Source organism: Littorina saxatilis, unplaced genomic scaffold, assembly GCF_037325665.1.
Source record: "Littorina saxatilis isolate snail1 unplaced genomic scaffold, US_GU_Lsax_2.0 scaffold_1416, whole genome shotgun sequence".
Lineage (NCBI taxonomy): Eukaryota > Metazoa > Mollusca > Gastropoda > Littorinimorpha > Littorinidae > Littorina > Littorina saxatilis.
In genome coordinates this window covers 3,852-29,733 of record NW_027127301.1, presented here as the reverse complement: position 1 = coordinate 29,733, position 25,882 = coordinate 3,852, and the positions used below count along the sequence as shown (strand labels likewise).

General features: G+C 40.3%; 1 protein-coding gene across 1 annotated transcript; it reads right to left on the bottom strand.

Annotated features, from left to right (window-relative positions):
• Window positions 1-1,175: 1,175 nt before the first annotated feature.
• Window positions 1,176-24,375, bottom strand: LOC138955767 (uncharacterized; the record flags this gene model as incomplete). The annotated part of the gene is made up of 5 exons (XM_070327305.1): window positions 1,176-1,469; window positions 3,738-3,851; window positions 12,081-12,244; window positions 20,178-20,311; window positions 23,863-24,375. Coding segments are annotated over 5 exons (1,206 nt in total), but the record flags the coding sequence as incomplete, so codon positions are not given.
• Between the last annotated feature and the right edge of the window lie 1,507 nt (window positions 24,376-25,882).

The following is a 25,882-nucleotide window of genomic DNA, read 5'->3' as shown; positions in this document are numbered from 1 at the left end:
TGGTGTGTCTGTGTGTGAGTTCGCGATGCACGGCCAAAGTTCTCGATGGATCTGCTTCAAATTTGGTGGGCATATTCAGGTAGACCCGGTACAGGACACAACCTAGTCGATATTTCAACACGTGCTCTCAGCGCGCAGCGCTGAACCGATTTTGGTTCCACCTCAGCTATTTTGGTTCCACCTCAGCTACCCGGGCCCCCATACCGACACACCAAAGCCAAAGTTCTCGGTGGATCTTTTTCAAATTTGGACACCGTATTCAGCTACACCCCGGACACAATATCATCGATGAGATATTTCAACACGTGCTCTCAGCGCGCAGCGCTGAACCGATTTTGGTTTTTGTGTTCATTTCACCATTATAAGTAACTCTTCTTTATCTTCTCCAGGTTTTCAGCGTTTACCTCCCTTCCTTCGTATGGTGCACTATAGTATGAGTGGGGCATCTTCGGATATTCCCGGCGTTCTGTTACTATTTTTAGAAGGTCACCGCAGTGTCCAGAACGTAAATTGGACCCGTAAATTATCCTCACTGTAAAAGTGCAAAGGTCGAATCAATTTATAACCACGCGAAAAATACACTGTCATCTATCTCTCTATAGATACGGCTTCTCTGTGTTTGTGTGTGTGTGTGTGTGTGTGTGTGTGTGTGTGTGTGTGTGTGTGTCTCTCTATGTGAGCAACACCTGGGGATTGTTCAGTTCTGTTTGTGATGTGGTCTGGCGACTTTTGTGTATTTGTATGTACTGGCCTTCCTTTGAAAAGCCATAACAGTTCAAAAGGGCTTACAGATAAGCTCTAAATTGCTCAATCCTGTTTGAGTGGAGTTCGCCTCCAAAGGTGATTAACACGGTTACATTCGTCGACAAGGATGGGACTCGATATGGTCAGGAATGGCCTTATGGCTACTGAATCATTTTCGTGCTGTTCCCATTCCACGAATCTGGGAGGGACCTAAGCTTGGCGGGTCCATAGCCGGCTACCCGGCGAAGCGGGTATTCCTCTAGTATATAATATACTATTATTGAATTGGAAATATGGAAGGTCAGTGAGTGACTGTTCTTCAGTCGTTTTTGTTTTTTCATCGTAACCCAGGACGTGAATTCTGTCTGATTCGCACATTTGAATTAATCAGTAATCAGTATGTTAATGATAGTTTCCGACTCGTCCAACCACAAAACACGATTTCTAAATTAGGAAAAATTCCAGAATAAACACAGAGGTCGAAACGTATTCCTCACCTGTACGTCGAGGCCCATCATTCGACAGGTCCTGTGGATTCATACCCAAGTTTGATAACGCGCATTTAGCAACTACAATGCAATCAGGGTGGTGACTATGACACTGGTCAAAATGGATGCTGGCCAAGGAATCCAGCAGCTGCTTGTGCTTCATGATCTCCGCTTTGTTTCGCTCCGCAAGGGTCAAGTAATGCAGTGAAATCGTGATGTTTGAGCACGTTGCCGTTTCTGAAACACAACATTTTCACTTTCAAATCTAAGGACAAGTATTCAACTCACAAGCGTCAACGCATGGTAAAAATAATAGTTAAACTTACTTTCAAGATGCAGGACCTAAGTCACAGCATTGAGATCAAAGATTTGTCTTTTTGTTACAGATTACAATATAAACAGCCAAGAGCTTCCCACAACTATTTCACAGATGCGTACACATGGGGGAAGGGCCCCTAATATGGACCACGTTTTGTTTTACGCTGATAACTAGCTTGTTTGCTTGCGAAGAAGTTTCATTTTGTGTTTGGTAGTTGTTCTATCTTGAGTTAACCTTTAAGCCTAAAATAAGAGCGAAATGGCTATTATAGACACTCAGAAAAAATTAGATACAGAAAAATTCACAACTGGTCCATATTAGAAGCCTGTGAAGAGGCCTTCAAGAATCACTGTAAAAAGCCTCCTATACTTCAAAATACCATGATACAAATTGACATGCAAGTCTGACTAATTCAAACAAATATGCTTAAGATTTATATGTTTCGGTTCGACGAGAACTTTATTTGAAACACAACAGGAAATTAAAGAAACTTATAATTGAAATAATCAACTTTCACGTAAAGAAGACTGTTTCGTATGATTTTTGAAATCTCGAGAAGTAGTTATAGGTCTTTATTAGCAAGCTTCTTAATGAATGACTGAAACCAGTCTTTATCATTTCTTTTCTTCGATTTATTGAACGTGGTCGATATTAGGGTACACAGGGATACTTTGAGTTTTTGCTATTATATTTTGTTTGTGCTAGAAAATCTGGGCCAACACTGCTAAAAGGTAGCGAATACAACCATAGCTGTCAAATAAAGCAACTTGTGTGTATTTACGGCTTTGTCTTTGGACAAAAATTAGTCCGTTTTAAGCGTCAACTTTAGAGTGAACGCTGCCAAATGTGTAAAAAAAGAGAGAAAAAACTAACGGGTTTGTGCCTAGTGCGTCCGCAACTATTTCGACATGTGCAAGTTATCAAGTTATCAAGAGAGGATAAATGCAGCAAATGAAACTGTTCTGAGCCACGGTGTGGGAGACGTTCCATGCGTAAAAAGCTCTGAGATGGTAGTGTTCCAGCTGTGAGGGGCCACTTTTTTTTCAGTCGGCTCAGAATAATCGCAACTGTGGGTGTCTAAGGCAGAGTTACACTATACATGTTGGTTTGTAACATTCACAAATACATTGGGTATTACCAACTTTAGGCAAGTAGATGCTACAATGAATATATATCGCAATCAATGATCATGTATGTCAAAAAGTGGAGATGTGTGTGTGTGTATGTGTGTGTGAGTGTGTGTGTGCGAGTGTGTGTGTGTGTGTGTGTGTGTGTGTGTGTGTGTGTGTGTGTGTGTGTGTGTGTGTGTGTGTGTGTGTGTGTGTGTGTGTGTGTGTGTGTGTGTGTGTGTGACGGAGTGATTGAGTTTGTGTTACTGTTAGTCGATTTCTTACGGGAGCCTTGAAGGCTTCGCCTCTTGTTCATTATTTTGTATCACAAGGCAGGTTAACCATTCTCATTGAAGACCCACACTGTGTATTTTAGTCACACAGCACTTTTTACAAACTTTAACAAACACAGGTCAATTTTTACAAACTTTAAAGGACCTAAAGGGTGGTCAGTTTTTAAAAGTTTTTAAAACCTTTAAGGACTTTGCAATCCCTGCCATGGCAAGATATCACTTGTATGCTGACTGACTTCCCATCACAAAAACGTATGTGAACAGTTTTTTTGTGTCGACTCCATGATGATTTTATGGCACGTAGATAGTTACATCATTTTCCTACTGTACATAAAAACAATTGCAATTAATTCTTGAAACTTGATACAGGCACTATTTGTTTCACTGGGAGGACAAATGCATACCTGACAATGAGTGTGTGTGTGTGTGTGTGTGTGTGTGTGTGTGTGTGTGTGTGTGTGTGTGTGTGTGTGTGTGTGTGTGTGTGTGTGTGTGTGTGTGTGTGTGTGTGTGTGTGTGTGTGTGTGTGTGTGTGCGTGCGTGCGTGTTTAATAGTCAACAATAAATCAATTAACCGAATGTGGGTTTCGACCATACCAGATGGAATCCAACCAAAACAAGAACAAACGAATACACTCAGGACATTTAATCGTTTATCACAAGAAGTGTAAACAGATAATCATTTCGATGTATGTCCGCAAAGAATCAGATCGTACACACCAAAGGCGGAAAATGAGATAACACAAACACAAAACAATTCCAAGGAAAAAAGCGTCAGCCCTACCTTCACGATTGTTCTCAGAAACGCACTTCGCCAAGCCTTTCTCCAGATAAGGGAGAACGCCCCCCTGCACCAGCAGCTCTCTGTTGCCAGGATTCTGTGTCAGGACGCAGATAGCTGGAACAAACCGTTTTATTTGGCCTTTGAAAGCATTTTCAGGATACCACGTCACGACATTTTGATGTCCAAATGATCACGTTTAGGCATCAAATCGACTCAGGTGGAAGCAGGTGTCCGGGAATCTTCTAAACGTCACCATGATTACGAATGACAAACCCCGCGCACACACACGCATTCACAACCAAAGGGTCAAGTGTAGAGTGGTTTTGCATACAAAAACAAAATGTCGTTCAGGCTATTTCGTTTTCAAAACTGTGAGCCCTTGCTCCCTTACAGCAAAACTACAGTCTTGGTCTAAGAACTATGTGCACTCAAGAATAAAAGCTGGTTCTTTTGCTGGTTACTTTATTTCTTCATTCTTTATTTGGTGTTTAACGTCGTTTTCAACCACGAAGGTTACATCGCGACGGGGAAAGGGGAGGGGGGAGATGGGATAGAGCCACTTGTCAATTGTTTCTTGTTCACAAAAGCACTAATCAAAAATTTGCTCCAGGGGCTTGCAACGTAGTACAATATATTACCTTACTGGGAGAATGCAAGTTTCCAGTACAAAGGACTTAACATTTCTTACATACTGCTTCACTAAAATCTTTTCAAACATTGACTATATTCTATACAAGAAACACTTAACAAGGGTAAAAGGAGAAACAGAATCCGTTAGTCGCCTCTTACGACATGCTGGGGAGCATCGGGTAAATTCTTCCCCCTAACCTACAGTGCCCCAGAAAAACAACATTCATTTGCTTGCAACCGCTTGCTTATTTTAACGCTTCCTATTGTCTCAGATGTGAAGAGATTGGTTCTGCATAACTCTCATTTTCCTTGTCGTCGGCCATATTTGCAGCACTTACGTCCCTTACGTCCCTTACGTAAGATGTGTGTGTACGTGTGTGGTGAAAATTATCACAGTTCTGCTGAACATCATTAATATTGTCGGTGATGACTCACTGCAAGTTTCAAAATAACTGCGTCTTTGGCAAACACGTTTAGAGGCCAGGATTGACTCGTGTGTCAAATGTAGAAATTTATGTTCATCTTTCTTTGTTCCGTAGACTAACAGACGCCAGTTGTAGAAAATGGCAATATTTATTTAATGACATCTTTTCATCGTTTTTTTTCCTTTGTTTGCTTCTTTATTTTGTAATCAAAATAAGAATTGAAAATAAAGACACAAAACCATGTATAATATACTCCTACGCTTCATGTCTGCTAATTTGGTGAAATGTTTTTTTTAAATGTGTTCTGCTACTACTTTGGAGGAAAAAACTAATTTGGTTTTTGATGTGAAAACAGGTAGAGAAACAGGCATTCAGGCAATACATGTACGTCCGATTGACCTGACGGATTCTGACCCCACGGACTTTACGACTGACGGACGACGATTTTACTTGCAATGCTAGCTCGTGTTTGCCATGGCGGCCTTATCTATTTCTTCTGTAAACATTCATGGTTTACGAAACAAAACAAAGCGAAAAAAATTTTTTATTATCTAAGAAAACAACAAATTGATATCGTTTGTGTTCAAGAAACATACGTTTCAGAAAATGACGTTGAGCAATGGGAAAGAGAATGGGGAGGGAAGATTTTTTATTGAACGGCAACGAATCATAGCCTTGGCCAAATAATACTTGTTCGAAAGAATTTCCCATTTGAAATGCAATGTGTTGTGAAGTCGAGAAGAATTACTTGAGCTTGAAGTCATGGTTAACGAAGAAAAGTTGTATGTTTTTACATTTAGTCAAGTTTTGACTAAATGTTTTAACATAGACGGGGAATCGAGACGAGGGTCGTGGTGTATGTGTGTGTGTGTGTACGTGTGTGTGTGTGTGTGTGTGTGTGTGTGTGTGTGTGTGTGTGTGTGTGTGTGTGTGTGTGTGTGTGTAGAGCGATTCAGAGTAAACTACTGGACTGATCTTTATGAAATTGTACATGAGAGTTTCTGGTAATAATATCCCCTGATGTTTTTTTCATATTTTGGATAAATGTCTTTGATGACGTCATATCCGGCTTTTTGTAAAAGTTGAGGCGGCACTGTCACACCCTCATTTTTCAATCAAATTGATTGAAATTTTGGCCAAGCAATCTTCGACGAAGGCCGGACTTTGGTATTGCATTTCAGCTTGGAGGCTTAAAAATTAATTAATGACTTTGGTCATTAAAAATCTGAAAATTGTAATTAAAATTATATTTTTATAAAACGATCCAAAATTATGTTCATCTCATTCTTTATTATTTTCTGATTCCAAAAAAATATAAATATGTTATATTTGGATTAAAAACAAGCTCTGAAAATTAAAAATATAAAACATTTGATTAAAATAAAAGTTCAAAAATCGATTTAAAAACAATTTTATCTTATTCCTTGTCGGTTCCTGATTCCAAAAACATATAGATATGGTATGTTTGGATTAAAAACACGCTCAGAAAGTTAAAACGAAGAGAGGTACAGAAAAGCGTGCTATGCAGCAAAGCGCAACCATTACAGCGTTAAACAGGCTCGTCAATTTCACTGCGTTTTGCACGAGCGGCGGACTACGGTCATTGTGAAAAAATGCAGTGCGTTCAGTTTCATTCTGTGAGTTCCACAGCTTGACTAAATGTAGTAATTTCGCCTTACGCGACTTGTTAACGTTTACGGTCCAAACAACATGACTGAAAGAAGTAATTATTTTGCACTTCTTGAAAAATTTTTAAAGGAAAAAGCAGATTATCAGAAAATAGTTTGTGGTGATTTTAATTGTGTTTTGGATAATGATTTAGATATCATAAGTGGGGGTAAACATAATGCTTTTGATGTAAAATTTCATCTCACACGGCATCACTGCAGAGCGCCTAGAACTGTACCCACGGAATATGCGCGATATAAGCCTCATTGATTGATTGATTAATAACTTGCTGGCTGATAACGGCCTGAACGATCTGTGGCGTCTTTTTCATGTTGATGATAAAGAGTTCACATGGTCACGAAAAACACCCTTAATTGCCAGGAGACTTGATTTTATATTAGCCTGCGATGATGTATTGAATCGGACACGTGATTGTAAGATACAGTCAGTAGCACAGACCGATCACGGGATGGTAATCATGCATTTTAAATTAACACATATTGATAGAGGCCCGTCATATTGGAAGTTTATTGATAGTTTACTGAATGATTGTGAATTTGTTGAAAGAACGAATGAGTTGCTAGAACAACATATGATTGAAAATGTACATATTGAACCTCAGATGCACTGGGAGATTTGTAAAGTTAAAATAGGGGAATTTTGTATTAGTTTTAGTAAAAGGAAGAAAATGCAAATGATTGATCAGAAACAGAAGTTGCATAACAAATTAAATGAAATCGATAAAAAGTTGTCCACTGATGCAGAAAACCAACGTTTGTTGACACAGAGAGAAAATGTTAAGCACAAATTAGAAATTTATAATATTCACGAGGCAAAAAGCGCACAGGTGAGATCTCGTGAAACATTTATTGCAGAAGGGGAACAAAATACCCGATACTTTTTGAATTTGGAAAAAGCAAGAGCAAATGTTAAAGTAATGGACAGATTGTGTGACGATAATGGAAACATTTTTACATCACAACAAGAAATAATGCAAGCGCAAACAAATTTTTTGTCGAAAAATGTTTGGTACGAAAATGTGTTTTGATGAAACGAAGGCGGAACGCGAGTTATCCCAATTAAATATTCCACAATTAAAAGAGGACCAGACGAATGAGTTGGAAAAAGATATTACAATTGAAGAAATTGGTAGAGCACTTCAATCATTAAGAAACGGCTCTGCGCCGGGCTTGGACGGCGTCACAGCCAGTTTTATGAATTTTTTCTGGCCTAAAGTTAAGGATTTGGTGTTTGCCTCCTTAAGCGCATCTTTTCAAGCTGAATTGTCTCCTACACAAAAAAGGCGGTGATATCCTTAATTCACAAAGGAAAGGATCTATCACGAGATAATTTAAATAATTGGAGACCCATTTCTCTCACTAATACTGATTACAAAATATTTGCAAAATGTCTGGCACATCGGTTGGTTTCATTAAAGGCAGAAAAGCGAGTGATATTATTCGATTAATTGATGATGTAACAGATTTTATGAATTGTAATAATAAGCCAGGCATTCTCCTTGATCTGGATTTTGCACGAGCATTTGATTCAATATCAAAGGAATATATGATTTGGGCATTTAACAAATTTGGTTTTGGTGGAAATGTTTTAAATTGGGTAAAAGTATTATGAATAATACCACAAGTTGTAATAATTACGTGGGTTGGATTTCCGAGGAATTCAACGTATTAACCGGGATCCGTCAGGGGTGTAATTTTTCTCCGATGGCCTTCGTCCTTGGCCTTGAACTCCTAGCCATTAAAATCTGCAGTGATCAGACCATAAAAGGACTGAATTTTCCATCATTTGATCGAGAGAGAGAAACATGGAATATGTGTTAAAACTGGCAATGTATGCAGACGACGTAACACTGTTTCTCAAAGACAAACACGACCTGCAACAGGTATTATTGATAGTAAAACAGTTCTCGTATATTTCAAATTTAAATTTGAATCAAAATAAAACCGAAGCAATGTGGTTGGGATCCATGAAGAACAGCCCAGAACAATGTTGTAATATAAAATGGACAAAACAGTTAAAGATGTTGGGTATTATATTTAGGAATGATATTGTTGCTTCTGACATTGAAGAAAACTGGTCAAAACGTCTTGATAGAATTGAAAGAATTGTTGGAATGTGGTCAAGAAGAAATTTAAGTATTAGCGGTAAATTGTGCCTAATTAAAACATTTTTGATATCCCAGTTTGTATACGTTTTTCAGGCACTTTCTGCCCCGACAAAAGTGCTTGACAGACTGAACACTATCCTCTTTAAATTTATGTGGAAACGTAAGTATTCAAACACTAAAGCATTTGAGAAGATTAAACGAACAGTTTTGTGTGATAAATTATAAATGGGCGGTACTAACATGATAAATATGCATAATATGCAGACATCCTTTTTGTTATGCTGGGCAGCTAGGCTACAGCAAACATATTTTCAAAATTGGAAATTATTTCCGAGACATAATTATGACGCTCTTGGAAGTCGTCTGTGTTATTTTCAATCAACTGCCACCCCGAGACAGTTTGTAGGCCTGATGAGAATAAAATCGAAATTTTGGCAACATGTATTAAACTGTAAAATGGACTGAGAATAGACATTTGTTTTTGTAGAAAAAGAACGATTTATTGATCAATGTTTGTGGAATAATGCAGGTATTGTTTTTTAAAATGTTTTGTGTTTTGAAAATTGGATTAAAGCTGATGTAAATGTTGTACGTGATATATGGTCACAATAATAATAATAATAATAATATGGATAGACAGTAATATTGTCCCAGCCTAAGAAGACAATAGGTCATTTGGACCTCCCTAAAAAAAATAGGTCCAAATGTCCTGCCTTTAAAAAAACCAATAGGTCCAAATTGTACCGCCATACCTCAACTCAACTCAACTCAAATTTTATTGGCTTCAATTTTCACATAGAAGAATTTGTCTTGCGCTTGGGATTAAGACATAGGCAGAAAGTAAGAGTATAACATATAAAAACAGCATTCATATCACATTTCATGTATCTTACACAGTAATCCCTAGCATAGGCCCAGGCCTACAGATATCACGTACACTGTCCCTGCATCACACATGCAAATAAATAGTATCACACTTACCACGTATCACACACAATATATACACTACATAACATACAGCAAGTTTCCATCTCCCGCGCCCCCCCCCCCCCCCACACACACACACACACATCCTCGCACATGCGCCGACTCCATACAAATGACATCACCAGTCCATTAACTAAAATGCACAATGACCAGCAAAGGGCACATGATACACAACACGTGCTCAACCAGACCCGCTAACTAAAATAACAACTCAACCAGACCCGCTAACTAAAATAACAACAGAGACAGAAACAAGAACCGGGCACAACATCCACACGTGCGCGACCTACTCCACATCAAGCGCCCGTGATCTATAAATAACAATGACTACGTTTAAAATAAAACATGAATAGTGCCGATGTTTGCTAACAATGAATACATAAAAACTAAGATAAGAATGTATGTGCTTTCATAATATGATTATTTTATAAAACACAGTGGGAAAATTGGAAGATAATTTTTATACGAAACTGCGCACATTGAGTCGAGCTCTGTAGCGTGTGTGTTCGGAGGCAGAAGACACACATGGCTTTGTTACATGCAATGCAAAATAACTTACAGTCCGGAGTTAAATCTAACTTTTTACGCAAAAATGACAATAAAGCCATTGATGAACTTTCCGCTGTTTGCACCGTGTTCGGTAAACAGGTGCACCGGCTGGATCGGGTATTTCCGTAAACGCAGCCTCGAGTGTCAATGACGACAAACACGGACTCGGCACCGAGTGCATTTTCACTTGTAGCGAAATCGAACATGAGCATTTCGATCGGGGTTTGTTTTCCGACTTTGCAACTCCCATTCCATTCATTGCAGACCTTGTCCGCCTTGTAGTTGTACGAATATGTATCGGTCAGTTGACCACCAAAACGTAAAAACTATCGGTCAATCGACCGGACTAGGTTAGGTCCAATGCGTCAAATCAAAAAGGAATGCGTCAGAGACCGAAGACCGAGGCCTGGCAACAACACTGTTGTCCCGTATGAACAGATTTGTACCACTGTTGGTTATAGCGCCACACGGCTTATTGAGTACTAGATGAATACCCGCTTCGCCGGGAAGAAGTAGAGCCAAATACCCGGCTTTGCCGGGGACCCGGCTATGCCGGTTGTACGCACCGTACGAAGGAAGGAAGATAAACGCGCAAAACACTGGAGAAGATAAGGAAGAGTAATACCCGGCTTCGCCGGGACAGTGACCTTCTAAAAATAGTAACGGGAATATGGATTGAGCGTTGTCGACAGTGACCTTCTAAAAATAGTAACGGGAATATGGATTGACGCCACACGAAGGAAGGGAGATAAACGCAAAACACTGGAGAAGATAAGGAAGAGGAATGGATTTGGGAAGATAAACAGAAAAACCAAAATCGGTTCAGCGCTGCGCGCTGAGAGCACGTGTTGAAAATTCTTATCGACCAGGTTGTGTCCGGGGTCTACCTGAATATGCCCACCAAATTTGAAGCAGATCCATGGAGAACTTTGGCCGTGCATCGCGAACTCACACACAGACACACAGACAGACACAAGTCGTATATATATAGATAATGCTTTACACACGGCCCTCCGCGCGCGTGCGCTGCGAGAGAATACAGCCAACGGAAACGCGAGCGACGAATCTGGGACCTGTCTACATGACCTGTTAAAAAAAACTTCCCCCAAACAGTTCTGCGCTATTTTAACAAATGCAAAAGCAAGCGCACCCTGGTCTGTAAAATTCTGGTTACATAAATATAATATTTTCATTGACGAGAAATATTGGCTCTTGGCAATTAAATGTACAAGCGAGGAAAGATTAAAGTTGCTTCTATGGAAAATATTACATATTTACCCAGGCCCACAAACATTTTACTCCACAAGATGAAGTTGAAAAAAAATAATTTGTGTAGTCTTTGTAACGAAATAGATTATATTGAGCACTTTTTTTGGAAATGTAGAAAAATGAACATATTATTAGATGTATTTTTGTTAATACGAAAGAAAATGTTATATTAACAGAACATGATGTTTACCAGGAATGCATACCCCAACAAACAAAATTAGAAATCATATTTTGTTGATAGCAAAAATGTGTATCAGCAAGTATCTATCCCTTGAACAAAAATCAGTTTTAGATAGATATGGTAGGCCTATTGATTTAAATGTTATGTTTAATTGCGAATTAGGGTTGAGACGTTTGAGTATTTTGTAAATAAAAAATATTAAAGTATATGTGCATATGTATGTGTGTGTGTGGATTCATGATTATGTTGATGTCGCAAATTTTGACACCGCAGACACAACCGTATAGATTAATACATTTTTGTCCATTTATGTATTGTAAGAATTTGCTCCAAAAGTTAATGTTAAATGTGCTATGCCACATATTAATGTACAGTTAAACATACATATACCAAGTGTGTTATATAATATTATTGTTTATTTAATTAAAAGGGCACGCTTAAGCGTCTTCCCAAAAGTAAAAAAAAAAAAAAAAAAATAAAAAATAATTAAAATAAAATACATGTACCTCCGAATACTCCCGCCAGTTTTCTGTGTGGATTAAATCCTTCACGCTCCAGTGCCTTCAGCTGACCCAGGAGAAACTGAACCGTGTCATGGTTTGGGGAGAATATGTCTGCTCGCCTTTCCGTCTCCAGCAAAGCCATAGTAATGATTGCGTAGTTGTACACCCTGAGCAATGAAAAGTACACATCTCAAACACCAATATTTTCCTTCCCATGAAATAATAGTAATACATGTACGTGAATACAACTATGATACTAGTGAGGTTGCGGTGAAGACGCCCGACAACTCAGCACGACGACAAGTGACGGTGACCTTCTTTTTTCCCCCCTCACACAGTCGGGACGGGGCCTTTGCGAGACGTTCCGGCTGGAAAATGGAACAATTTGTCGTCGTCGCAAAAACGGAAGATAGAAATTGGTCTTTCCTGTTAAGTCGAGTTAACTTTAATCAAAGTATGTGTTATGGACATACAGATTGTTCATTTTGCAAATAGCTTTTGAAGAAAAAGAGAAAAAAATCTTTGATAGGCGTGGATCTACAGTTTGTTTTGTCGGGTACCATCTCAGATGCTCGCGGACGCGTCCCGAGTAAAAAACCAAGACTATAGTGACATTTCCCTGTAGAGCTGAGAATCCAATATAAGTGCTGCTGTATCTGCTACAAAATAATATCTGGCTCAGCCCCATCCTACCTGTCTGACCTGTTCACACTCTATACACCCTCACGATCCCTCCGCTCCTCTGTAGACACTAGAATATTCCGTCTATCTTCTTTTAGTCGCAAACAGCACGGCCAGAGAGCCTTCTCCCACTCTGCTGCCGTTGCGTGGAACTCTCTCCCTTACTCTATCCGACACTGCCAAACATTCTGTTCCTTCAAATCAAACCTTAAAACACACTTCTTCACCCAGTATTTTGATTAATTTTATTTCAACATGGTGCATTTTTGAATCAGGTGTTTGAATGTTCGAATGTTTTTGCCTGTGTTAGTATGCTTGCAGATTGTATTGATGTAGTGTTTGAGTTTCGTTGTTCACTTGTGTGCTGAATGCTGCTGCACATGCTTTTGCTTTGCTTTGTATGTATTATGTATGTTTGTCATTGTAAAGCGCTTTGAGAATGTAAAGCGCTCTATAAATCTCCCATATTATTATTATTATTATTATTTCGGCTCAGCGGTCCGGGACGCGGGCCGAAACAACGACTGCAAAGGCGAAATTTGGTGTTTTTCACGTCCGGGCCGAACGAATGAATAAAATACTCGTTTTATTCTTAACTTGAGATGTTCAGATGGTGCTTTCTTCTCTGTTTAAGGTTCGAGTTTGTAATCGGCTAAAAAGCAAAACCATGTTTTTGAAGGGGAAAATAGTTGAGTTATAATGGGTTGATCAATGACACACACACACACACACACACACACCCCCACACACACACCCACATCGCTACGGCTACTTGTTAGAGGAATGAGAAAAAATGTAGTCGAAACTATTTTTTATGTGTTTTGGTTTTGTTAGTTGGATCGGTGGATAGGGGTTTGAAGGGGTGGCTTGGGTGTTAACCCGTGATTTGTAAAAATGTAAAAATATCGCATTCCACAAAGTAATGCATGCCTTTTATTATTATTGTTAATATTTGTTGTTTAGAGCCTCTACGCTGGGTGGTGGGGGTGGTTTTAGATCCACATCCCATTTTGGTGCAATCTCATTTTGCCGCCGTCCCCTTTTTTGCCCCATCCCATTTTGGTTTAAGCGTGTTTTTATTAATTTCTTGTATACACGTTATAAACAGTAACAACATTAAGAACGTTAACAAGCAGACTGCTTATGGACACGTTCTAAAACTGATAATCAATACACATTCTGATAACAAAGAATCATGAACAGTTTGATTATCAACTTATTCAGCCAGGTATATGTTCATTCTCCTCGTTCAATGTTTCCAGTGACACGGATTGACTGCTTGATTTAGGGAACAAAATATGAGTGTGTGGTCGAGCGTAGTTCTGCATCAGTACAGTCAAGTAATACAGTGTTTCAATTGGCAGTGGAACTGAACGTTAGTTTCTATTATCAACTACGTAGTTCTGTTTTGATGACAACAAAATTGAACACATTTATTTTTGCAAAAAAGCGCACAGGTTTATTTATCATAATGAATAGTTAATGACTCACATGCCCACAGTATATGTTATTTCATTTTCAATTTTGAACATTAATGGAAATAGTTCTTCTCTTCACTTTGGCTTCATACCTGCAATACTGGTCGTGGTATGTTCAGTGTCGCTTGCAGTTGCATGTTATTGGTAGTTTAAATGTGTGCTCGCATTTCAAGTGTAGGCCATTTAATTTTGCAATGCTCCTATATCTTGTTTCCTGTGTAGAGCTATTTTGAGGCTAATAAGCATAATTCAACCTTTGTCAGTTGTGTCAATACATGTCACATTTATGCAAAATGATTTCAAAGTGTATGTTAATGTGGTGTGTGTGTGTGTGTGTAATAGAAAGAATTACATCTGCTCTTGAATTGGAAGGAAATAGCAGCAGGTCAGATCATATACACATATTCAAATTCAAGATTCCATCCAGAAAACATGATAACAGGAAAACTGTTCAAGTGCTACTGCTCACGTGAGACACCTGAATCAGAATCAGATACAATACACCACAGTTTAATTAACACATTCTTTAAACAATTCCTTCATCTTTAAATTCAAGATTCCATCCATTGAAAACATAACAGAAAGACTATTGCTACTGCTCATGTGAGACACCTGAATCAGAATCAGATACAATACACCACAGTTTAATTAACATATTCTCTAAACAATGCCTTCAGTTCACCAGGCTGTGCTTATGCAGCGTCACAGCAAGAATCACATGATACCAGTGAAAACATTGACAAGCCCAGATGATACAATGACTATTTTGTCCAGTGTTACCACCTCTTCTCATTCTCTTGCAAACAAAAGATCAGTCGGAATATCAGAGTTCAGAATTGTGTACTTCCCACAAAGAATACCGATAACTCGCTCAACATGAATTCTCAGATTAGCTAGTTTGCGTGTTGACTCTATTTCATAAGCTGTAAGCTGACTCGTCCCTCTTGTAAAGGCAGGGATTTTCACTTGTGCACCTCTCATTATGTCATAGCCACCAGTTCATTAATGTCAAATCCCCTGACAACCAAAATCACATCATTTTGTACACTATTGTCTAGATACCCACTATTTGCAGTGATGTGCTTGTCACGTGTTCGCCCACCCCACCCTTTAGAAATAAAAGAAATATGGCCTTGAGGAGTAATTAATATTAAGTATTTAATTGTATTGTTGTGCTTGTAGTTTGACCAGGTGAGTGCACTAGCATCAACACTGGAGGGTCTCTCAATGAATATTTCAAAACAGTCAATAATGGACACTACTCTGTTCCATGGATAGGGAAGGAACTGTGGCGGTAGACTTGTCTTTATGCTTCGCCTGTCTGGCCAGAAAACAAGTGGCTGCAGTCGGTGGTACATGATATGCACAGTCTCGTGAAAAACTTTGCTGGCAGTTGTTCTTGACACAGAAACGATGTATGCCAGGTGTTGCAGGGGTGTGTTAAGGCGCATATGCGTGGATGTGAGCATGAGAGCTTGAAACTTTGTCAGTGCTCTGCGCGAGTGTGTTGGTAAATGCGGTGCAAGAAAATCAAATGATGAAACAAGTGTAAAGAAATTAGAAATCCCAGTAAAATATCGCACAGTGTCGTCATTGTCCCTCAAAGAATCAAGTGTCTCTTTGGTTTTGGCACGTTCGTCTTTAAGTTCCCGATTTTCTAGCACCAGCCTGTTTAGTTCATCCCGTAGCTGCTTTTCTGCATCTTTAGAAATCCAGGCAAAATTGTCATAGGTTTCAGTCTGGCAGTAAGTACCACCACAGTCACCTCTCTCGGGAAGAGGAGCAGCCAGTTCTGCTGTATCCGAAGTACCTTCCCCGTCGCCATCACCAGCATCCTCTGCTAAATTAGGGTGAGAAGGAGTTGACTCACTCCCCACAAGCTTCTTCTTCTCCTTGAGTCTCTGGTACCGTCCTTGTTGGCTGTCAGGCTGTGTCCCTGCACCATACCCAAGTTTCAAAGTAGGCGTCCAGCTCGGACTGTTTACTTCCCACAGGGTTGATGGTTGCGATGCAAAAAAAATCAAAGGCAAATGTATTGTAAATTATGGATTGGGAGTTATTTTAAAAATAAATCACCCAAACAAAATGAATGAGTAAATCTAGACACAGATCTACCCTTTAAAACTGAACTATGAAGTTGTATCAACAATAACCATTTATTGTTCAAATAAATTATGATTATCAAATCCAAGTATTTTCACACATAATCATGGCATTCTCACAAGTCATGGTTTTGGGCAACCATGATTATGATGATACATGTAAGTTGTTATAGAGAGTAAGTGTAAGACTGACACTCCCCGGTCAGTCATAGACTGCACTCGGTGCAGGACTGACCGACTGTCCGCACACTACCATCACAACACAGCTTGCATAAAACACAGACTAACCAAGGCAGATGTACAAAAGCATGAGTACTTACCATTGACAACATGATCAGAGCACACGTATAGATCTCCTAGCTGTTGATTCAAACTGCTGTGCTAACCATTCTCGCCGGCGTCGTGCAGTCAAATCCCTTGTCTCTTTGCCCTTTTCGTTGACAACAAATGGAACAGAAAAGAATCTTCTGTCCCTATCTCTATCTTGTCTGTTATGGCAAATTTTAACACTACAACTAGAGACCATGTCGATAAATGCGGGAGATTCGGAGTGCACATTTCGCGTGTTGCCTTCTCGCGAGTTCCGCCGGAATGCCTGAGGCAAGGCCAGACAACTCTGCACACGACTGTGTGACGTCATCGCGTCAGAGCTCATAGCGCGACATCCCATTTTGACACCATCCCATTCTGCCGCCATCCCATTTTGATTTGTTCTTCTTGCCAAGCCTCACTATACTACTATACTGCGTTATTCAACTAGGGAGACATTCCGTTTACGCGAAATCCCATTTTTGCCACAATCCAAAATGTCGCAAAATAGGGATGGCGGCAAAATGGGATGACGGCTACACGGCATGGCGACAAAATGGAATGTGGCGCTAGTGGTATGACACGGTGGTAAAATTACACTTGGCCTGTGAAATGTCGCGAAAATGGGATGAGGGCAAAATGGGATAACGACGAAACGGGATTGCGCCAAAATGGGATGTGGAGCTAATGGTACAAGACATGGTGGTAAAATGACACTTGGCCTGTGAAATGTCGCGAAAATGGGATGGGGGCGAAATGGGATAACGACGAAACGGGATTGCGCCAAAATGGGATGTGAAGCTAATGACATGACATGGTGGTAAAATGACACTTGGCCTGTGAAATGTCGCGAAAATGGAATGGGGGCAAAATGGGATAACGGCGAAACGGGATTGCGCCAAAATGGGATGTGGAGCTAATGGTACATGACATGGTGGTAAAATGACACTTGGCCTGTGAAATGTCGCGAAAATGGGATGGGGGCGAAATGGGCTAACGGCGAAACGAGATTGCGCCAAAATGGGATGTGGAGCTAATGGTACATGATATGGTGGTAAAATGACACTTGGCCTGTGAAATGTCGCGAAAATGGAAGTTTTATTCGATCAAACTGTACTAAGTACATTGCGAAAGAGGGGTGGGTACAGGAAAAAGGGAAAATTCCGATTTCAGACGACAAACATACAATGCACACCGATAAGGTTAATACTTCGTGACATGGTTTCCAGATCGCGTCGAATGTAAATGAGTTCTGATACATCAGGAACAGTCTCACGTTCGCGAACGATCTTGCAAACACGTTAATTTTGTGCATTGGTCCCTTGTCAAATGTATTCGAATGACCGTGTCATATTGTTCATCATATTTCTCACATACTTCTTTCAGTTCTGCACATGTCTTCACGTTTGTCACGAAGTGGTTTGCATGTGAATTTATTATGCGTGTTCTGCCCTTTTGCACTGTCTCTACCCTTTCACACCAAACACTTCAAAAACAGAATTTGGGAGGATGCAGGCTCATTATTTCCTCAACCAAAAACAACATACTTCTTCACTTTAAATACATCAATACGAACAACTTTTCAACACACAGTTCGCACAATCTTCCAGCTTTCACTCAAGGCATGTAAATACATATTATAACAATACTTTCTCAAATATAGATTAACGCACACAAGAAGGTACCAACAGACACTCACGAGTTCGTATCACGGCTCACTGCATGTCGCCAGTTCACTTACTTGTCTCGCTGAATCCTCGTAGAATAATGAATTCAGATGCCAACACACAGAGATGCTAACACACACCTTTCGCTGAAGATGCCGACACACACCTTTCACTGAAGATGCCAACACACACCTTTCACTGAAGATGCCAACACACATCTCACTGAAGATGCCAACACACACCTTCCAGGTTTCTCCCCGAGAAACCCTTCCGCCCGTAGCGGAAACAACCGTCGTCAGCTACGACCGGTATCGATGAAGACTCCACTCGTCTAGTCATCTGCGCCGAGGTGGTCCCTTGCTTCCACCGTCGTCTAGCGCTTCTCTCGTGTAAGGTCCCTCCCTTATACGCCATGGAAATCCCTCATGGAAACTCCTAAAGAATTTAACCAAGTCTTAATAAACGTTCATGTACCACTCATACATTCTCGTTCATTCCACGTTCACATTCCGTACAGATTCAATATCCAAACTAACACTTATCAATGAATAACACTCCCCATACAAAGCATGACCGTCTTAAACATAACATAAATGCGTAGCAGTTATGTTCAAGAAATTCCCCATGAAAAACCGTGATACACTTACATCAAGAATTCTCTCAACGCTTCACACTAAGATTGGGTGCACTTTATACACACTAACCTTTACGCTCCAGCTATGTATTCCAACGTCAATAATATACAACATAGTAAATCATTTACCTTAAGAGACCCGTCTCTTGAAAGAGTACTTGTTCCCAGAACAAGTCTGACACACGCTGAACAACCTTCCCGGTTGGAAATCTCAAACGCTGTGACGTTATTTACCTCAGACCAGCTACATGTCTCAAACACAACTCACATCAAGCTAAGCCAGTTTTGCGTGCAACACCCGAAACACGTGAATAACGCCAGTCCGGTCAGCTACCCTCGCCTGTACAACATTTAGGGAGGTTAAAAACACGACGTGGTTTCACCTCACAAATATGCTACTCACATCTTTGTGACAACGTTGTCTGCCTGTCCATGGTACTACCGACATTTTCTAGTCGCTCTTGGATTCCTGCAATCCTAGACAATAGAGTTTCCGTTTGTTCGGGAGAGCGACATTGTGTTTGTCTGATTAACGACTACGTTTCTCAGTGTAAACACAATTGAATGTTTCTCTGATTTCAAAATGTTCCTGTTCTACCTGCCCCAGTCTTTGGTTTAGGCGTTGTTGGTCGCGGCGCAGTAACTGTTGTGAAGGCGACTTCCTTGTCCGGTGTCTCTGTGTACTCTGTGCATGCTGTGAGTCGGATGGAAAAACAATTTTGTCAATTACCGCTTATTTTCTACAAAATTACGCTGTCTTTATTACGAAGGGTACAGAAGATCTTGAGTCGCTGCAAAGTAGGTCCTGTAACATCCATATTTTGGCGTAGATACCTCGGAATTACAGTTTCTTTAAAGACGCAAAAACTCTCGTCCGTTTTCCGCCGCTGGTGACCTTGACCCCCGCTGTGTGTGTATATATATATGATATATATGTGTGTGTGTGTGTGTGTGCGTGTGTGTGCGTGTGTGTGTGTGTGTGTGTAAAAATAGACGCGCAAACACACCACACCACACCACGCACGAGTGTTTTATAAATAGCCTGTCACGAAGTGCTTGGCATTGAAAAGGTTCTTTTATTTACAGATAAATGATTAATAACAAGAGTAATAATTCTCCGATATTTCTTTCTATTTTAAGTAAGAAGTCCCGGAAAATGTTTCAACAAATCATTATGTTATGTGCCGTAATACTGTGACACTAAATTAATAAGAATGTAGCCGTCTCACCTTTCATTCTCGGACATGGAGTAGGCTTTCAAGACGCTGAGGATGCTCGGCAGATGTATATGCTGCTTGTTTTCTTCAACCTCTGCCAAGCCGTTTAACACAGCCAGGCTAAGTTCCAAGACTGCGTCACCTCCCTAACAGAATTTTTGTGATCATGAAAAAAAGTCATCAGTGTCACGACCAAGGGCTAAGCCAGAATCAACAACAAAGTCATTTAACCTTTAAAAAAACCCAATAAACTCAGTGGGTGATTTTTAATGTTAATACATTTATTTATTCTTCTCTTCATGGGGAATACAATGCAATCATTTTTACACTCAGTCAAGCAATGACTACAAGTTTTAACGAGGGTGGAGAGCGAGGTTTGTCTCCCGATGTGTGTGTGTGTGTGTGTGTGTGTGTGTGTGTGTGTGTGTGTGTGTGTGTGTGTGTGTGTGTGTGTGTGTGTGTGTGTATGTGTCTGTCTGTCTGTCTGTCTGTGTCTGTGTGTGTGTGTGTGTGTGTCTGTGTGTGTCTGAGAGTGAGAGAGAGCGAGAAAAAACGAAAGACAGAGGGGAAGAGAGAAAGGTTGCTAAAACATGACACGTGGAGTTCTTCATTCGCAATCAGGTCAAGAGAAACAGAGGACGAGATATGGGGGGGGGGGAGACTGAGAGAGAGAGAGAGAGAGAGAGAGAGAGAGAGAGAGAGAGAGAGAGAGAGAGAGAGAGAGAACGAAAGACAGAGGGGAAGAGAAAGGTACAGAGAGAGGAAAACAGAGAGAGAAACAGAGATAGAGATAGAGAGACAGATAGACAGACAGACAGACAGACAAACGGACAGGCAAACAGACAGACAGAAAGAGACAGAGAGGGATATCGAGAGAGAAAAAAGAGTGAAGAACAAAACAAATCGCGTGAAGCGATATAAATACATTCAGTCAGTCGGTAGTCAAACTAAAAGATCAACACCACAAACTAGTCGTCGCCGAGACTACATTAAGATCGTTTCGGCTAACCATACCCAAAGACCGAGGCGGCCGGGTTTGTTTGTTTGTTTGTTTGTTTGCTTAACGCCCAGCCGACCACGAAGGGCCATATCAGGGCGGTACTGCTTTGACATAGAACGTGCGCCACACACAAGACAGAAGTCGCAGCACAGGCTTCATGTCTCACCCAGTCGCATTATTCTGACACCGGACCAACCAGTCCTAGCACTAACCCCATAATGCCAGACGCCAGGCGGAGCAGCCACTAGATTGCCAATTTTAAAGTCTTATGTATGACCCGGCCGGGGTTCGAACCCACGACCTCCCGATCACGGGGCGGACGCCTTACCACTAGGCCAACCGTGCCGGTCACGCTCGTCTCTGCCAAGCATGCGACCGTACTACTTCTTTCATTCTGAGCACATTTTTAGAGTAAACATGACATAAGTATATATTTTTGAATTCAAGAGAAGATGAGTGTCACGGTTTGGTGACATTTGATTGGGGAAGAAACTCTTTGTATATGGTGCCTTTCCAAAATTGCAATGCAAAGCGCCAGTGCTTATCGCAACTGGATGATTTTTGCTGACGAGCTTAGCACGAGAAATTCGTTTTAACTCCACGCCTGGGCTAGAGTGCGAGATGTAATAATTATTGTGTACAGGATTTCCACGTGCGGGATTTTGCTGGCTTAGCAAAGTCAGCCTAAAACTGCGCTATACTTTCCGACGATAGCGATTGGTCGCTGGCTTCGATAAGAGAAAGTCGTTTCTTGTCCAAGAGTTGATGGTGTTCAACACGTCGTGATATTGTTTATGTCAACGTGCCTGCTCTGCGTGTCCAGGAGGCCTCTTGGAACAACGGAGAATCGACCGCCTTTTCGCTGCAAGATATATTTTGACGAGTCAGGTATTACTTGACTGGGTTTTGAAGGATTTCAACGCAGAAGAAGACTCAGTACAAGGGTTGTGGCTACAAATTCGCCGACGGACGATAAGCCATACACAGAAGCGGGTTCGCTTAAGGAGAGCTACACATTCATAGGCTGTTGAGGTAATAAATCGTTATTAAACGCTGTTGGCGAGTCAATGTTTGTGGAATGAAATACTCTGTTGTTCTTTCCAGGATAGCGCATAATAGGCTCTTTGTGACGCTAAAAGTATAATCTGTATATGGTTTTTGCAGATATGGAGAGAAGGAGGGAAAATGGCTGATTTGTTGTTTTAAAAGTTCGTTTGTGCAGGCCACGTGCTCTATGAAATATGTAAAGGTGACATGGTTAAAGGTGGAGTGTGAAGGGTTGCGTGGAATGTTTAGTGCACCGATGCTTTTTGTTGCAGCTGCTGTAACCGGAACATCATCTGCTGTAACCGGAACATAATGTGCTGTATTTATCTTCTGGAGCATCTTTGTCTTTGGGAGCATCTTTAACATCTGGTGTTCTGGAGTTTTGCTATTGCTGTTGCTGTTCTACCTATTACACGTCTTACCAGTTCTGGTAATCTACGGGGAGGACCTTCAGCGGCGGAGTGAGGCGCCTGATATCTCCACTATTCCCTGCTTCGTTCCACGCCGACCGGCACTACAATCAACGGAGCAGTTGTGGAGATAGACTATTTACGGGTCGCCCACTCCGTGGCAAAAAGCTAAGTGTACCATGCTTTTGCACCTTTCACCACCAAGTCATCGTTCGCATTGTGATTACATTTGAGTGGTGACAGCGTGGGGTGTGTGACACCTGCATAAACTAGTGCTTTTTGCAGATCAGTTAGTTTTTCCTGTCTTTACACGAGTTCAGCGTGTTATTATCATTTAATAAACTTTAACTGGCACTTTTGTCAGTTACCCTTTTTTACGTCTTGGACGTATAACAACCATTGAAGTGAAGTGTTGAGAGAGGTGGCGAGATCGTATATAAACAGGCGTCTGAAACTTATACTTTTGTTGATTCTATCTTTTTGTTTGACTGCGAGAGTGGATCGTGGTGTGGTTAGTCAGTTAGCAGTAATTGACCGTTCATAATCATTTCTTTGATCTATGAAACGTGACAACGAGGAATACAATGGACACGCCTCAGCGTTCTTGTTTTATCTGCTTCGAAAAAATTCGATTTTGATAACAACTTTAATGCGCAAACTAATTAACTAGTTGTTAAGCTGCCGAGCTGAAATGCAATCCCATAGTCCGAAGATTGCTTGACAAAACTTTCAATCGATTTGGTTAAAAATTGAGGGTGTGACAGAGCCGCCTCAACGTTCACAAAAAGCCGGATATGACGTCATCAAAGATATGTATCACAAAAATGAAGAGAATAAAAGTCTGGGGATATTATACACAGGAACTCTCATGTGAAGTTTCATGAAGATCGGTCAAGCAGTTTTGTCGGCATCGCTTTGCACACACACACGCACACCCACACACATGCACCACATCCTAGTCTCGATTCCCCGTCTATGTTAAAACATGTAGTCAAAACTTGACTAAATGTAAAAGAGGCAGAGAATAATGACGGGAAGCAAGGAGAAAATTCATGCTCAGTATTTACATAAACGCCCCCCCAATTTTTGTTTTTATAATAATGATAAAATAAATGATAAAACAGAAAAGAAGAAAAATTAAAATTGAAGGAACCCAAGCTGCATGGAGTGAGGAGTTGTGTTGCTTTTTTAGATGCTAACCATCGCTTTCTACGCGGTCCGAGCTGACCCATAGACTCACCTGCTGTAGAGTACCCGCCATGTGGTCAAAAAATGACTCCTTCAGCAGATTCACCATCAGAGTCAACAGCCGATGAAGATCTCCATCCTTTTTCAGTAATATTTTTGAGCCCAAGGTGCAGACATGAAGTGCCCATATAACGTCAGTCACATCATAAAGTTTGTTTTCAAGCCATGGCGTGGCTTTCTCACACAGCAAGGCTATCAGCCCGGAGTTGATCAGAACTTCTCCTGCCTTTCTCTTGTATTCCTCTTTCACAGAATATGGCAGACCATTGAACAAATTAGTCACGTCATAAAGTTCAACCAAATGTTTTCGTAGTTCAGCTGATACACTGACCACGCCATGGGGCCACAGCCTGCAGATCTTCTGCGAGAGGTCGGAGAGTGACTTCAGAAATGTCTCTGCCTTTTGACGTTGCTCCTCCATGGCCTCAGATATCGTTTGATGAAAGTGTTGCACACGAGGCTGGTGGTAACTGTTCAACACGTTTGATTTGATGTAAGTGTCCTCCTGTCAACAGTGCACACGCCACTCAGTGAGGAACGCTGTACATATAGTGCTGTGTATGGTTCCATGGGTCACACGAGGACATCGGGATGCTAACCCGCAACCATCTCCGCGTAAAACCTGGGGGGAAAAAATAAGAAAAGCCTTTTAACAATGAATAAATGCGGAATGAATGTATGAATATCTCAGTCCCAATTAACCAATCAACCAACCAACCGACTTATCAACCAAACGTGCAATATTCAGCAACCATACCCAGTGCGCAAACAGACAGAAAGAGAGAGACAAAGAGAAAGGGAGAGAGAGAGAAATAGAAAGTCAGAGGGGGAGAGACAAAGAGAAAGGGAGAATTGAATTGAATTGAATTGAAATTTATTTTACGAGGGTGACAGAATAAGCAATGTATACATGCTTTTTTTACATCCGGCCCTCGCCTATTGAGGGGTAACGAACAAGAAGAAATAAAAGATAAGTTTAACTACAGTACAAATGGCATAGTTACCATAATTAACATGTCAAACAACCAATAAGACATTTTAAGATGCATTAGGATTCTTTAGCAATGCTTGAAAATTATATATAACAGAGAAATATGTGTTTGTATATAAAAAAAAATAAAAATTAAAAAAAATCCTTCATGTATTATATATAATCATGTTTTTCAATATAATCAGAGAGTACAGTTATATTTTGCCAGCTGCTTGATAATATTTCTTTTAAGTTTTGTAAAAGAAACAGCATGTAATATTCATTGAAAGATGTTTCATGAATTCGTAATTTAATTATATTTGGAATGGCGTTCCACATAATTGCTCCAGAATATGATAGACTCGACTTGTACAGGTCAATTCTTGGAGTTGGGGTAATTAATGTGTTACATTTTCTATAATGATTTATTTTGAAATTTGAGGCAATGAGTGTAGGTGCATTCCCTGACATAATTCGATACATCATCACACCTTTGTTATATGCAAATCTATCTTTGATAGGAAGAATTTGCAATCGTTTATAATCAGTCATGGAAAGAGATATACTTTTAAAATAATTAATTTAACAGCTCGTCTATGTAAACTGCCCAAGTGTTTCAAAGAATTTGCACTTGCAGAGTCCCACACTGTGGAAGCATAGTCAATAGCTGACTGAATATGTGCCTGAAAAAACAGTTTTCTTGTGCGAAGATCTAAAAAGTGTTTGATTTTTGATAACTGAAATTTTTTTTGGATGTGTTTTTACAAAGTGTATCTGCATGTTTTGACCAAGACAGGTTATTGTCAATAGTTATTCCCAAGACTTTATGGCTATCAACTTCGGTAACATGTTGATTTCGTATTAGCAATGTCGGAAATCCAGATGTTAGATTTTGTCTTTTTTGCCTGGTGGTAAGTAGCAAGCATTTTGTTTTATTTGGATTCAGTGACATATGGTTTAGTTCTGACCATTCAAGTAATCGATCAATATTTTCTTGGAGAGAGAGAGAGAGATAGAAAGACAGAGGGGGAGAGACAAAGAG